We start from the raw sequence: 16,579 nt of genomic DNA, 5'->3' as shown, positions 1-16,579 counted from the left end.
TTTTCTGGATTATGGATGAATTTGTAAGTTATCACGACCATATGTTTTTAAGCTGGATTATAAATTACATGTATCATTACCACACCATTTGTCAGAGAGAAATGCTTCAAATCTAAGTGGGTGGTGCATCTTGCTTTTTAAGAAATACCTTCTGTTTCTTAGCAACTTACCCCCCAGTGGAGTTACAAATGTTTTCTCAAATACATATTATACTTTAAAGTAGTTATGCAGGAAATGGTACACAGGTTATATAGGTATAAGGTCGGGCTGTAAATATGATCCTACAGAGTGGTTTGCTTTAGAAGTAGATTTTACTTCAAATGCTTCAGAGCATTACCCTGAACTTCTGAATAGGCCTGCCCTTCTTTCAGTCGTGAGCATGAGTTGCACATAACTTGTTTTGCTTTTTCTTTTTGGGAGCCTGAGCCATGTCTTACTTGCAGTGTAGTTCCCCTCTCTCCTGCTCCCCAACGCAGATCTGCCAGATACCTGTGCCTAGCCTGTCCGACGAGGCAGCACATACCTACAGGAGGCTGGGAAGTAGAGCACAAAGTGCACTGCAACCAGGGCCGCGTTAACCAGCAATGTCCCACAAAGAAAGAAGTCATGGTAGCTGACATCCTCCAGTTGCAATCCAACACTTTGCCCCCCACTCTTTACATGACCTGATAGTCAGACAGCCTCTGCTATGATCTGACACACCAGCTGCCTCTGCTATGAGTTCTCTGGCAGGTTACCTGCCCCGTGTACCCACTGGGATGAAATCACACATGATTTGTCCCCAGTGCTCTCCTCTCTGTAGCACCAATTGATGGTGCCCCATCCCCAGCACCAATGTTCTCTCTCATCCACTCCCCTGGATCTTACAATGCTTAGAGCCGATGACTGGGGACCTTTCCTGGGGCCCTTGTGGGTTTAACCATAGGAGGAGAAGGTGGAGAAAATAGAATACCAGGCAACTGAAACATCACAAGTTCATGGAAGCCTGGAGAGGAAAAAAGGGGATGAGCTTTTCATTCCCAATTTGCTACAGATTAGGATAGACTGATGAGAAAGAGTAGACAAAGAAATGTGTATTGGTGAGAGGGAAGGACTACAGAAGACATTGATATTAGGTAGAACCCCAATATAAAGCATTGTACAAAATCAGAAGGACAGAATTTTTATACTGGCAAGATTAAAAGCTGATCATAAGAGTCAGAATGTTGCTTACCAGCCACGGAACATAAGACAAACACAAACTATGGGTTTAGAAAGACTAGCAGTCTCTTTTTGACCCTGAAAAGATGTAAGTGGTTCACCTAAAAATGGAAAAGCCAAATACTCTGGCACTCAAAATTGCATAGGTCAGCAAGCTTGTACTGGAGAGGAAACTAAGACACCCACACCTTGAAATCTACACATTATAACTGTATTTGTTAAAAGATATCAAAACAGCTCTGACTTTTCATGTGGATTCTCAGGTCTTTATATGGAGATACTAAAATTGTTGCAGCCCATTGTAGCTGTTCCATTTAATCTACATCTACAGTTTTCAAGTTACTGTGGGCAATGCTTATTGCGTAGCTTAGTCTCAATAATCACTCTTCTAGGTTTTAAGCTGTTAAAAGGCTGTTTAGCAGTGCTCTGATCTTTGTTATGTGTTACACATTTAACATGACTTCAGTAACAAAATACGTATCAGATATTATTTTCTTCAGGATGTAAATCCCACACTTGCAGGTGTGGGATTTATGAACATGGCTTCTAATCACCTTTGAACTTAATTCAAAGATAAATGTTCATGGAGTTTATTATAGCTGGCTTCCAAAGGACAAAGTTGAAAACTTTACACCAGATTGAGCGACACTTCACTTTGTTTGTTTGGCAAGTAAAAGCTAGGCACCCTTCTGCAGAACTGAAGCAACAAATGTAAGTACTATCATTCATGCAAAGACAAACAACACTAACAAAAAATTAAAATTAAATTCCATTTCCAACAGCTTTTGTAAGGATGAAGCTATTGTTAAAAATATTAAATCTCTGGGAATTATATTTTAGTAACTAACTACTGAACTACAAATACATAACATATATAAGTACATTAAAAACTTGATGATAACACTGTACAGTTTTGATTATATTTTTATGATAGCATCGAAAGGTTCTGTACAGAATGTAAGGTTTTACTGGGTAGAAGATTGCACAAATAAGTGGAAGAATATTAAAACATAGTTCTCTTGATTTAGGATGTTAGTATAAAAGTGCAGATCAAGTTTTATACTGAATTATGTTTCATGCAAAAAATATATACCTTTGTTTCAAACAAGTATTTTTAAAAATCTAATAAATGAAAGGAATAGAAGCAACACTAATTCACTCTCACTTCTTCCAATTAAATAAATCAGAATATGCATCATTTGTTCTCTAACCAGAATTAAGCAAAATTCTTTGGATATGGTGTTCAGTTTCAAGGAGAGGGAATTACTGCCTTCCTACTACAAAAAGGTTTAGAAACACGACAATCCTGGAACTTGTAACCTAATACTTTGAATCTTGGAGATACAATCTTATGGTTTCAATGTCTCACATTTTGCAACATATTAAAATATTGTCTCCACAATAAAAACAGCCCTGACAAGGTTTGTGTAAAGCACAGGTTTTCTGCGTAACAGATTGGGGGAAAAAAAGTAAAATGAGCAACGTTATATCTTCTAAAACACAGATATCTGGATGTGAAATATATATACCATTGCCACAGCACTTGATGGCATCATAAATGCCTGTGGTCCCAGAAACACTTTTTTTGAGCAGGGAAGCCCGTTTCAAAGATCTGGGACACACATGAAATGAACAAGTTTGTCTTGTTGTACCACAGTAATTGTTACAAAATCAGCAGCTAAATCTGGATCTTGGAATCATACTCGGGGTTTAACCTCAAGAATTTTACTTTCCTTATGAACAAATGGTGATGGAAAAATCAATTTGCATATTTACTGGCCTTGGAAGTTAATTTGAGTAGAGCTTTTTTTTTAAGCTAATACCTCTTCAGAAAAAAAATACTTTCAAGTTTCTTTTGAATACTTAAAATGAAATTGTTCCAAGAACAAAGAAATCCAGTCAAGTAAAGAAACACAAATTTGAAGAAGCTTACATTCTATGCAAGGTCACATTTCAGCTTAGTGTTCACAAACAATCCACCTGCTCTGACAATGACTTGGAGTAGAACATCGTGGAAAACAACACATTCCTGGAGACTTCCAGCTTCTCTCTCCGTCAAGACTGAAGAAAATGGAGGCACATAAATGGTATAGAGACAGTGCACATAGTATAAAAGCACTGTAAAAAAACACCTCTGTATATATATTCTAAATTCCTATTTAAATGCAGGGTGTGTCACTTCATGCAAGCACTACATGTGGTTTATTGACAACTCATATAAGGTATCTCAACTTTATTAGTTTTTGCTCTTCTTAATCACTCATTTTCCTACATTACTTGAGTGAAGTGAGATCAGTATTTTTTCATCTCTACTCATCACTACGGGGAAAGGAAACAAAACATTTTAATGACATTCTAGTCACATATTATCTGCACTTAATTCCCAGAACCCCAAAACTGTTCCACCAAATTCAGTCTTTAAATATTTATGGCATACTAAAATATATATTCAGTTTCCACTATTTGAAATAGTAGTCTTGGAAGAGAAGGAAATTTCACTCATGATCTCAGTCTTATCCATAACTCTGAAATCATCACGCTAAGAGAATACACAGTTTTATCTACTACTGTAAAAACATTCCTGCGTGAGAGGGTAGAACTTTGAAATGTAACTAAATTGCTAAAATAAAACGTAAAAAAAAAAAAAAAAACAAAAAACACAAAAACCAACAACAAGAGTCTTTCTGCAACACTGTGCTAATAGCATACTGTTATATTATACTACTACACTAGTAGAATATTGGTTGGAATATCTAGCTCTTAGAAAACTTCATTCTCAGAAATGTATCAGATACCAACATTTTGATACGTATGTCTCACTGAGCTGCTTACGCTTAGCAAAATCAATTCCAGCACCGTTGAGTAGTGGCAGTTGTTTCTTGAAAGGAGCATTGAACTATCAGGCACATCTCCTGCTTCATAAGAACAACAAAATACCTGTATTCTCACCTTCTCAAGAATATATTGCTTAAATAGTAACCTGAAGCACAAAATCATAATGTACTCAACCCGTTCCCTACTTTACATACCAGGACTCCCTGCTTACTATACATGCTGTTAATATAGCTTTTGAGAAGCAGCCTTCTTCTGCAGCTTTGTGTAACTACAGCATTAGCTATTAAAACCCTCTCAATGAACCTACAAAATGTATTACTCAACACTAGATCTCTCCAGCTTAAAAAGACAAACCTTCAAAATACCTCATGTTATACACCTCAACAAGAAAACCAAGAAAATTAAAATGGCTTCTGCTAACTCCTCATTTCAAATTGTCTTTAGAAACGTGCAAGGCAATAACACGCATTCAGCTACTCATTATAAAAATGTGCTCCTCGTGGTAAAATACTGCTTAATACCTTAACATGTTTGAACATTTTGGCTCAAAAACAAACAAAAAAACAATCCAAACCCACACCCAAAAGACCACACAGATCACTTTCCCCTGAAGGTATGGCAGAAGACTTCTGAGAGGTAAAAAGGAACCTTGTTTGTAGAGCAGCTGAGAAGATGGGATACTGAGGTAATGAATGGATGAAGAATCCGAATAACATGCAGAACTCATTGAGAGAAGAAACCTGAGGAGCTTTCCCAGCATTTAAATCCATACTGGAAGAAATCCCAACTTCATCCCTTGCTAGACATGTTTCTGTAAGCAATAAGGATCAGTGGTTCAGAACTCTCTCTCTACTTAGAATACAGAAGTGTTTAAAAAGTAACACCCTCCTAACTACCACTATGCACATCATGTTCCAGGAAAGCGTATGTGTAGTATTTGATGAATTAAAATTAACTTATTGCTCGTTTCCATTTGGAAATCTCTCCAGGTCTCCCCAAGCTGTGGTTCAGCACAAGATGAATTCTCTTCCCACCCAAACAGTCCAAACTATAGCAATGTTTCACATTCAGTTATCAGGCATGAATTAAAACCTGTAAGAATTATTTCACATACAAAACTAAGGTACAGTCACGATACATGTTTTATGCATATGTATAATCAATGAATATTAGGATGTTATAATCACAAAATAAACAAGAGAGTTAGGCAAAGCAGATAATGATAATAAAAGAGAATGGATAGAAAGCGTACCCCTATCCTGGGCTCACTTACGAACTCCAGCAGAGCCAATCTCCAGACAAGATCCTTCCCCACTGGCAGCCAGCTCTTAAATAGGTCTAAGAGGGTTGCAGCCAGGCTCCACCCCTTCCAGCAGCACAGGAGAATTGCCTTCACCTGTGCTCCTCTGGCTGACCCATTGCTTGCCTCAGGTGATCTATCAGAGGTTCAGGGCGTGACCCAGCAGTTCCCATACAGCACACAAAGGCAGTACACTTGTCTTACAGAAATAGACATAGGCATTGAGAGTAGTCTACAAAGCAACATTTATTTGCACATGTGCAGAACACAGCAACAGATGGTATTGTTCTTCATACAAAATTATATAAAACAGAATTCCTCTCCATAATAACATACCACTTTGTGTTGTATTAAATACATTCAGGAAACAGTCTTGCACGCACACAATGTCAGTATTAGGTAGTCCCGAGTAACTCCAACACTGCAATGTAATTATTCCTAGTGGTATGAAGGGATCAAAGATAGGACTGCAACTAAAACATACTCTTGGTTGAGAAGCGAGCTGAAGTCTTTCTGCCACTGTCCATCAAAGCAAGGAGCATTACTAAACATATCAACTACCTCAAAACATAAAATGTACACTACCAAAGTACCTGCAGAAAGCAGGTGAGAGCAGTATTCCAGACTGACTTGAGCTATCTTGGTCAGCTTTAAGTGTTCACATTTAATCACTGCTTGCCTACAGGTAGGAAAAAGTTTCATAGAACTGGAATATAGAATTGACTAAGAATTTGTGATTACAGAAGAAAACAAAAAAACATAGATTCAAAGCAATTACTTTCCCTTCCCATCTAGCACTGGAGGGATTGGAGAGCCTTAAGTTCCCCATTATTGCAAGAAATAGAGGGGAAAAGCAAAATTTTACGTTTCCTGCAATATGGCCTCCTTACATCTGATCTAAAAGGGGAATTTAAGTGTCAACAAGACATCTCAATTTATTTAAAACGCACATTTATTTCTACAAAAAAAGTTTATGATACAGAAAAAGTGATCACACCAACTTATAGATTTGCCTATTAAAATATACAGAGGATCTTAATGAATACAGAATATTTAAAAAAAAAAAAAAGAGATGCAAAGGAGTGTTAATCTTTTATTTTTACATTTTCAGGAACTTCACATAATTTTGGTAGGTAACCTTTTACAAAATTATGTAAAAAGTACAAGAATGCCTGGTAAACAGTCTGCATTTTTCCAAAAGATTTTTTACAGCATGCAATTCTTAAGGCAGCCTTCTCCTCCTCCTTACACGGAATCCTTTCACTCAAATAATCTTCTGCTGCAAAGATTAGACTAGGGAAGCTTGGTCTCTTCTGTTAACGCCTTTTGTCTTTCCTGTCTGATTTACGGTCTCTTTCACTCCGTGAAGTTCTCCTGCCTGACCGACTACTCTCTGATATAGATCTCTTTCGGTCAGATCTTGAACTTTTATCCTTTGAACTTTTTGCATCTCTACTCCCACCTTTCGAGGACTTATGACTTCTATCTACTCCTGAAGCATCCCTTCGCTTCCTTTCTGCACTCCTCCTGCGTTTTCTGTTTCTGTTATGACCTCTTCCTCTGCTCCGACTTCTACTTTCACTACTGGTAGAGCTACTGCTGCTACTGTCCCTGCTAGTACTTCCACTTGTGCTGCTGCTGCTGGAACTACTCCGACTGCTAGTGCTGCCAGTGCTGGAACTACTTCCACTACTGGTGCTGCTTGAAGTACTACTGCTACTACTGCTGCTGCTGCTGCGACTATGACTCTTAGCAGCTTTGTTCCCTGCCCTACCCCTGCTTCTACTTCTAGTCTTATTTTTTATTTCTGCACTCAGTGTCTGATTCTGCTCTGCCTGTGCCTCGACCTTTACAGACACTACAGCATTTTCATCTTTGTCTGTCTGGGGCTCTGTATCCTGAACAGACTGAGATAACTGAGGTGATTGTGGTGGTGGCACAGACTGCGGCTGAGATAAGGCCTCAGCCATGGGTTCTGGCTGAGCTTCAGATGCCTGCTCCTGTTTTTCTTCAGCTTCGGCTTCAGTTTCTGTTTTGATAATTTTCTCCTTTTCAGGAGAAGGAATATCACACACTTTTTCTGGCTGAGCTTCACATTCCATTTCTGGTTCTACTTCTTTGCCATTCTCATTATCTACAGGTTCTACACTATCTGCCTCATTCATTTCAGCCATATCCTGCTCATTATCCACTGGCTGAACATTTTCATTTTCCTCTTTTACAACTGTGACCTCTTCATGCTGACCATCCTGTTGCTTGTCATTGTCCCTCATCTCAGCAGCCTCTTCTATTTTAATCTCCATTTCATGTTTCTGTTCTTCCTCTTCCTGTTCTTTCTCTGCATCACTATGCCCTGAACCTATTTTTCCCTTTTCCTCCCCTGCCTCCTCCATTTCTACATCATTATGCTGATTACCTGTCTCCAACTCTTCCACCTGCTGAACCACCTTACCCTCTTCCTGCTCCTTGTTCTGTTCTTCCTTCTTTTCTTCATTCTGCACCTCCTGCTGCTCTCTTTCCTTCATAGATTGTCTTCTGGGCCTGGCCTCCATTTTGTTAATCTGCTCTGCAAATTCATTGCGCCTGCTTTCAAAGATTGCTAGGGAATAAAATGCACCAACAACAGTTTCAGACAGGTAACTACAGAAACTGAAGATTATTTTCTCCTTAATTATAAGCTAGTAAGTGATCAAAATGTTTAAGAACTTCATCCTTATTCATTCTGAAGTAGTGAGCCATTCATGCATAATGAAATGGATCGCAGGTTAATTTAAAATAAGTAGGATAAACAGCTCTGCTGAGTGTCAGAACAACAAAATCCTAGATCTAAACTAGGAGTACTTTTGACTTCACTAAAATGAATATATCAAAACTGTACTTAAATTCCTTGGTATTCAGGAATAATAGCTGTATTTATACATAAGGCAAACAAAGGACACTAAAAATCAGTGGAAAGCAGATCAGATATTAAAAAAAAAGTTTTAATAATATAAGCTATTCAGACAGTTAATTCAGCTTCCATTATTCCCCACCCCAGGTAATGAAGAGAACCTCCTTAAGGAAAGGATAAATTCAATTTAATCAAATGAACAGCAGGACTACCATCACCTGCAGTATTCTGAATTGTTTTCCAAAAGGAAAATGTAATCATCCTGTGAAACAGATACAGGAACACACAAGGCAATAAAAAGTCAAAGTTCTAGTGCTATGCTTTAAGGAAGAGTTTCACAACTCCTAAAGTGAAACGGACAAGAAAACCCTGCATTTTCTTCTGTTCCCAAACTGCAGAATGGGCCTTTCTGAAAATGAAGCTGCTGCCTCAGCGTACATCTGGGTACTAAATTTAAAGAACATTTTAAAAAGGTTCTTCCAAGCTCACATATACACCTCTTGTAAGAGAATTAAAGCACAAAACTAAAATCACTGAAGGACTAACGTTTTTACTTTTGATGAGCACCCATGCAAGAGCAGTTTGCTCTAACCATGAAATTACTGTATCTAAGCAGAAAGACTTAAATTTGTAGAACAGACACCAAGGGGAGGCAAGAACAAAAGCAGTCATGTATCACAAACAACACTTACCATTCAGCTTTTTCTGTGATTCTTCCATCAACTTTTGTGTAGCAGGACACATTCTGCCAGGTATGTAGAATAAGTGAGGTTTTGTCTTTGTTCTTATATATTTAATTATTTTTGCATTATGTTCATTCCATTCTTCTTGCTGAGAATTGAAAACAAAAATATCCCTTAAGATACAGAAGAGTATATTTTTTGCAACAGAAACATTTGAGAGCAAAACTAAAGCTTACCAACTGAGCAAGCTCTACTTTTTGCTCCAGTAACCGCAGCTCTGTTTGTTTAGCACGCCTTTCTTCAAACAGCTCTCGTCTTTCATTTTCAACTTGTTTTCTTTCTTCCTCTGCTTGTACTTCAAGTTTTTGTTCAATTTCTTGTCGTCTCTTTTGCTAATAGAAAGAAATATTCATTTTAATGTTTTTTTTTTTTTTCTAAATCAAGAAAGCATCCTGCTTTGGTACAACTAAAATAAATTACTTATATTGTAAAAGGCATTTCCAAAGAACAAATAATCTTTATCTACTTAATCTACTAAATTACAGGTAATGGAAGAAAACAGTGCCAGTCCTTGCTGGCACATAATTTTTGGAGGATTAACTATATAACTATGCACCCCTATGGCTTTTTAACTGCTTTTCTATCATTCAGTTTGGATTTGAATTTTCAACACAAGCTCTAACACTTTTTTCCCTGAACGGCAGGGAAAAAAACCAACAGAAAACAAAAAGCAACACATTTCAGGCACTTCAGCCAGAAGAAAAAACACTTTCTCCACAAGCAAATGAAGGGCAACAGGCTGAAGTTTGTAAACAACAAAACAAATCATATCGCAGATACTTTGGAGTATTGCCACCATTAATTAGGTATGTCACTGTAATCCAAGAGTGCCCTATTTGCATATCCTTATATTGCCATACGCTCAGATTGCAAAATAGTTGCTTAAGAATATATATACACACACACACATATAGTTTAGTGCTTGGACAAAAAATATCTGTGTCCTAACTCCTTAGGTTTATACCTTGACTTCGAGTAAGATTTTATATATGAAATAGCAGCATATTCTCAGAAATATGTTGCAATGAATAGGAACCTCTCAGTCTTTCTTATGCAAACATACCGCCAGACCATCTCTTGTAATCGTTTCCTACTCTGAAGGCAAGAAGGCAGAGAACTTTTTGCCCAGTACTATTTAGATAAAACATCAGGATATCTAAATCCTGAGTTGCAAAGTAATCAATATCAACACTGCAACCAAGGTATGCTAAAACCACACAGAAGTGGTTATTAATTTCAGGAATTTGCATCTGCTTCTAGACTGCTGGAAATACAATTCTCCACGAACATTTAAACGGTGCTTGTAATCTACAAGTAAATATTATTCTTAATTGAATAACCCACCTAGGACAACAGTAAGAGGTGCTATAGCATCCACTATTCAAAAGAGCACACAAAAAAAAAAACAATTACCACCAACCTAGATCCAAAATATTGAAGTTACCACTAAGCTACAAAATTTGCAATGCAGTACAGTCACACACGCTTGTTCACTAAAACTAGGAATGCTCACTTTCTCTACTATAGAGCAAACTGCCACTTGTACGTAAGCAGAAGGCATGACAAAGCTGCATGTTCCTGTATCATTCTACTCAAATTTCAGGAATTTTGAAATGCCCCAAAAAGCACCGATAAGAAAAGAGAATCTATTTTGAATTTTACATCTTTTAAAGATGAACTGAAATTAAGAAGCACACACAGATCATTGCCTTACCACTTCCACAATGGTCAAAAAGCATTGCAGGGTCATAAAATCACTGCAGTCTCTTTCCTGCTTCCCCACCCCCAATTCAACTAAATCAAAGCAAACAAAAACCCATCTGTACTATTACCAATTTGTGACATCTGTAAGTCACACCATGGAAACTTTCATTGCTATTTAAAGCAGTTTAATCAGACAATTTGGTTTTATTATTTACAACTGAAAGATTTATAGAACTAAAAATAAGTACCCTCTCAGTAGCAACTGTGGACTCCTGCTTAAATTTTTGAAGAGTGCCCATCAACAAGCCAAATATACGTCGATTCCTGAGTAAAAACAAAAAGAAGTTTGAGATTCAGTTCAAGCACCAAGATTTTTATTTGTATAAACAGTCAGAGAAACTTTTCCACCTCAGAGATGGTTATTTTTAAAGGCTCAGTACTACACAAGGCCACTAGCAATAGAAAACAAACCGACTGCCAGCAGTTGAGGATATAACTTACACCATGATATCATGTTTTGCTTAAGGGTAAGACACAGCACCTATCTGTAACACAGCACAGTTAGCATTGGGAAAATTGGCTCTGCACATCAGAAAATAACAACACTAATGTAAAAAAAAAAATAAAAAAAATCAAAAGGAGGCCATGGAAGAAAAGACTGAGTAAACACAGAGTGAGATTTCAAAAAGGCACTGAATTGGAAGGCTGTTAAGTTGTCTGAAGAACATCCCTGTGCCACTGGGAGGATTAAGCAGTAACACAGCCACAGAGGAGTGAAAGACTATCTGCCAATGATCTAACTAACAATATCTTATTATATAAGACACTGCACACCAGAATTCTTCTTATTTAATTAAGGGCACTTGAAGAAATTTATGTAAACAAAATTCCTCAAGGAATTCCCTTCTTATGAACCAGCTTCCTGATTTCACCTTCTCTTTCTTCCCATTTAATGCAAAATTAAGCCTTTATAACCAGAAGCTGACTTTCTTACTTGCCTTGAACTTTCACCTAATTAGAAGAAAGACTACCCTTCTCACTCAGGACTCCAAGGCTCTATTCCAGTGGCAATAACCTGGCACGCAGAGATAAAACTACCTGTTCATGCAAGAGCAAAAATAGCAATAGGTAAAGAGCTGAAAGCTAGGGATTACCTGACCAAGACTATCTGTATACAAATGGCAACCCAGAAAACCCTGAGCAAAGCCAGAGCTGAATGGATGCTGTCTCCCTGAAGGCCTCTTTCCAATGAGTCACATGAAGATAAACACTGTTTCTCATCTCCCCAGAACACAACTCAAATGCAAAATGCTAAAACTACAATTGCAAACAGACAAACTTTTTGTGCCAGAAGCCCTATAAAAGTCCACCACTTCTGTAGGGAAAAAGTCAGGAACTAATGATGGAAGCAACAGCAGCATTAGAAGAAACAAAAGACGACCAAGCAAAGTGTCTTTTTGTTCTAATTGATCTCTGTTCCTTATCAAAGAAGTGCAAAATAGTTCACTATTTCAGCTCTGATTCTACTTGAGGCATAAGTGATTATGACACCAGATAGGCTGCTGACTGGAGAGTCCAAGAAGTTGGATACTGCTGCAAAGCTGCTTTTCCAACAGCTCTTCTCAAAATAAGTGCATCTTAACAAGAACTTTAAACACACACACATGCACAAGAAGAAAAAGGAGATATAAACACTAAGAATTTAAAGAGGCAAAAGGAATGTCAAATTATATGCACAACTAGCCTAAAAGTATAGTAAGAATTAAAAAAAAAAACAAACATGAAGGAGCTACTCTGCAAAAAAAGAAAACTGCACACTTAAAACCTTTTTTCAGCCAATAAGTGGGAGTAATAAGAATCACCTGTACTGTCTTTGGCAACTGCTCTTTCAAGATGTATACTTACTAGCTATAAAGGTACACAACAGGTTACTTCCAAGATACATTGGCACAATCTTCTATATCACAAAGCAGGGCAGAATGGATGTCCCTGTATTCACATTCTGGGTTTATTTCCTGTTTTAACAGTCCAAAGTGTTAAGTAACCAATTAAGTTGTCCTACTTAAAGATGACCTGTTACAATAACAATCTTATTGTTGTAGTGGCTTGAGAAGCAGAATCTCTTTCAGCTGTGTTACATGAATGATTCATTGTTACCGCTGTAAATATTTTGAGAGAATATTTACCTAAACCAAACCTACAATCTACCCTATTCTGGTGCATCTGCAAAACCATCTTTGATGCATGACAGCATCTGTATAACGCCTTTTAAAACCTGAAGTTACTTTCTAAGCTAGGACTCTGAAGCATCACATAAATGCATGAAGAGACTGCTGCCTACCTTTGTTTTCCTTTCTCATCCATATTTTGATCTTGTATAAGGTCTCGACGTGTTCGCTCTTTGGAGGTAGCAACAACAGAAGATGGTAACGCTGGCTACAATAGAAAAATACAAACTTCTTAGTTCACCTAAATGCTTTCCTTCTTCCTATACAGCTCCCTTTGTCGCGCATTACCTTTTTAATATCATCATCCTCTCCATCACTTTCTTGGCGTGATTCTCTTCTCGTCCGACGCTCTCCACCCAGCCTGAGGAGTAAAAAGCATTACTGGCCACTGGAGAACATTTGTTAACAACTGCATCTGTATACGTCAGCATATATAGTCAGCAGAACCAATAATTCCACTAAAACTGTTGATCAGAACAGTGAGAAGAGATAAATAGTGCTTTGACAGCACTGCCTAAAAAAATACTGTTCAAAAAGATTTTTAAACTACCACGTGAGAAAAAGTGATTTAAATTTCAATGACATTTCAGTAGTAAAGTAGAAATGAAGAACCCATGTCACTGCCCTATTTGACTTTCTAGAGCAGTTATGGATTTTGTTTCCTGTTTGGGCTTTTCTTTTTCCAGAACGCCTAAAATGTTTATTTAAGTAAGAGAAATATGAGATTTAAATGCATCAAGACACAGAGGGCAGTACAGTTTTCTCAAATTCAAAATGCTACTGAGGTTATCTAGGCCAATACCTAGAAAACAGTTAAGGACAGACAAAGCACTTAGCTGGGACCTGAGCCCTTGGATAACCTCAGGTTTTTCAACAAAGAAAGCTAGGCAATTTATTAAATGAAAGTTATTTTCAGCTTTTGATCTCAGCTTTGTGGTATAGCAGTTTACTATCAGTAAAGCCATTTTCCAGTATTCATTTTGTAGAACTCAAAAATTCAAAAGCAAGTGTTGCTTTTGTCAAGATTTAGCACTGCATATAATCACTCAGAAAATGCAGCTCCCTATAACCAAAGCCACATCTGATGGATCTGTATCCAGTTGTGAAAGCCTGAAATCTCTGTATATACTGTCACACAGTAGGCATTAAACTTAATGAAAGGGAAATCCTAGTCACAATTTGTGTCTATTGTTAAACAAGTCCGGGCTAATATGCAAAATTTAACACAGCAAACTGCAATGAATTTCCTGCTTTACTTAATGTACGTTTTCAAATCAAGATTTTACAATTTGGCATCTAACACTGTAACTATATTCAGAAAACTGATCAACTCACTACAGCCTGCAACAAAAATGCCCAGAAAGTTAAAGGAGGAGTTGCCTGCAGAATGGACAAGGAACAAGAAATACCCCTCCACCGCACTGGAGCAAGTACAAAAATGAGAAGTGCTCTTCATTATAGTGAGTGTGAGATTTCAACACCTTTGAGTTTTCTATCCATCGTAAATACACAAAGTTATTTAATTCCCTATACAGTTCTCTCCACAGTGATTCCAGAGGCCACATAAGCCCTTGAATCCAGCAGAGAAAGAATTATACATTTAAGCGTCTCCACTGTGCAAGAGTCTTAGTACTGATTTTATCTTTATACTATTGCTGTAGTCTTCGTATTACTCTAATAATCTTTAAACTACTATGGGATTTAGAAAAGAGATTCCAACACAATCAACTCCAAAAACATTTCTCACAAGTCATGAATAAATCTCTGAAGAAGACAGAGAAGGTCATCATTTACTAAATTACTGCATCTAAGTATTTATTAGAATATACTGTTACAAATTCTCATTCTGAAAAAGCAAGGTCTCTACATGCATTTTTCCACCCACCTACTGGATGCCCCTTCAAGATCCCTCTGTTTGGCTGGGGGTCCTCCTCCGCTATCCGAGAATCCACGCCTAAAAGGAAACCACTTGTGATCTCAGAGCAAGGCATACATTTTACTCAATTCTGTAATCATTTGACTGTTGCTACAGGAATAAAGTATCTAAATGCACTGTTTGTGAATCAACCCATTTAAACTTATGCAGATGAGCTGCTACCCTCAAATGAGCTACCTCAGTAGGTTCAAAAAGTTTTTTGCAGAAGCTTTTAAAGTGTTAAGGCCTCAGCAACAATTTGGTGTTGAAATTTAACAAAAGAAAAGAAATGTACTATGTATTCGATAAGATGAAATTACTGAGTACAAGTCTGTTCTTGATTCTGGCTCTACCACAGAGATAAGAAATAAAAGAGGGTAGAGACGGTAAATTCCCCAAAGAAGTCACCTACGTGAGTTTTGGGAATCTTGGACAGTTCCATTCTTTCTATTCTCCCTAGAAGTACTACCAGTTTCTTAACCTCCAAGACAGTGATTTTGCACCACTTCAAAGCAAGGAGGCCCACCTCAGCAGAGAGCACCTCCCTTCATTCTGAAGGTCCTCCTTCACTTTAAGGGTAACGGCTGGAAGCGCTAAGGAAAGCCACCGGTATCAAACCAGGCACCGCAGGCTATCGAACCCCGGCTGCCCTTGCAGGCCTCCCACTCGACCGCGTTGTTACAGCAGCAGCAGCTTCCGATCCCTTACAGCGAGCACAGGGATCAAATCAAGAACGCAGAACACGCAAAGACAGCAACCCAGCGCCACGAGAGAAAAGCAGAGCCGCGGATCCTTACCTCAGCAGTAAGCTCCCTCGCCCCCTACCTCCACCAGGGCCTGAGAGGGCCAGCAGTCTGTTCTGAGGGGGCCTGCGGAAGACAGCACAACGCTCAGCGGCACCGCCCGGGCCCCTCGCAGCGTTCCCGCGGCGCTGCCTCAGGCGCGGGGCCCGCAGCCATCACTGCCCCCCCCCACCCCCGCGGGGACGCCGCCGACCGGCCCGGGGCCGCGCCAGAGATGCGGGGGAGGCCTCCTCGAGACGACCCCGCTAAGCCGCCCCTCACCTCACATCGTTGGGGTCCCGGCCCGTGAGCTTGCGGATATTCTCATCCACGTGCTTGAGGCTCTCCTTGGCCTTCTCCAGCTGCTCTTGCAGCGCACGCACCGCCACCGCCATACCGCCCGCCGCGCGGCCTAGCCGGGGCCCAGCGCAAGGCACCGCTGGGTAACGGCGGGAGAGGCTCCGCCCGACAGCCGCCACTCGGCTCCGCAAGGGACGGGACGGCGCAGCCAATAGCCCCTCGGCGGACGCCGCCGACTGCCAATAGGCGGGCTTGAGGGTACGCCCTCCTGGAAAGGTTCTCCGCACTCACCCGCCAATCACGAAGCTCAGGGGCGGACTGACATCCTTCTTAACCAATTACCGAGAGCGGCCGCTTGCCAGCTCTGCGAATCATAAAGCGGGAGGGCCAGAGCGACGTCTCTGTTAGCTAACGAAAAGTTACTTCGTCACTTTCCTGTGGTGGGAGCCAATCACCTTCACGCTCCCACAGCCTCTGTGCCGAACGAGCCAATTAGGCGGAGCGTTACTGCGGGCTGCCGCGTAGTACTCTCCCGCGCGGCGCAACGTGAGCTACTGTAACGGGTTCTCACGCGGAGCGGTGTGGGATGGGCGTCGCGGGCTCTGGGCTATAGTTCTCTCCCCGCTGCCCGCCGGGACGCTGCCCTAACGGAGCACGGGTGCCGTTTTTGCTGGGGCGCCTC

The 16,579-nt window shown here is 39.6% G+C and overlaps 1 protein-coding gene across 1 annotated transcript; it reads right to left on the bottom strand.

The window, feature by feature from the left end:
• Window positions 1-6,408: 6,408 nt before the first annotated feature.
• PNN (pinin, desmosome associated protein) lies at window positions 6,409-16,040 on the bottom strand. The gene is made up of 9 exons (XM_042868856.1): window positions 15,880-16,040; window positions 15,613-15,684; window positions 14,786-14,854; window positions 13,189-13,261; window positions 13,014-13,108; window positions 10,921-10,996; window positions 9,145-9,300; window positions 8,918-9,056; window positions 6,409-7,934 (listed from the first exon to the last, which is right to left on the bottom strand). The coding sequence occupies exons 1-9, from the start codon at window positions 15,990-15,992 to the stop codon at window positions 6,652-6,654; spliced, it is 2,076 nt and encodes a 691-aa protein (XP_042724790.1). The 5' UTR covers window positions 15,993-16,040; the 3' UTR covers window positions 6,409-6,651.
• Window positions 16,041-16,579: the final 539 nt, after the last annotated feature.

This window comes from Lagopus leucura, unplaced genomic scaffold (genome assembly GCF_019238085.1).
Source record: "Lagopus leucura isolate 7727_CA_CO unplaced genomic scaffold, USGS_WTPT01 Super-Scaffold_1, whole genome shotgun sequence".
Classification (NCBI taxonomy): Eukaryota; Metazoa; Chordata; class Aves; order Galliformes; family Phasianidae; genus Lagopus; species Lagopus leucura.
This window is presented reverse-complemented; position numbering and strand designations above follow the sequence as displayed.

Coding starts and splice junctions, on each gene's coding strand:
- PNN (XM_042868856.1), bottom strand. CDS start 15,992: ATGGCGGTGGCGGTGCGTGCGCTGCAAGAGCAGCTGGAGAAGGCCAAG. Junction 13,109..13,188: donor AGGATGATGATATTAAAAAG/GTAATGCGCGAC, acceptor TTTCTATTGTAG/CCAGCGTTACCATCTTCTGT. Junction 10,997..13,013: donor GATGAGAAAGGAAAACAAAG/GTAGGCAGCAGT, acceptor GTTTTTACTCAG/GAATCGACGTATATTTGGCT.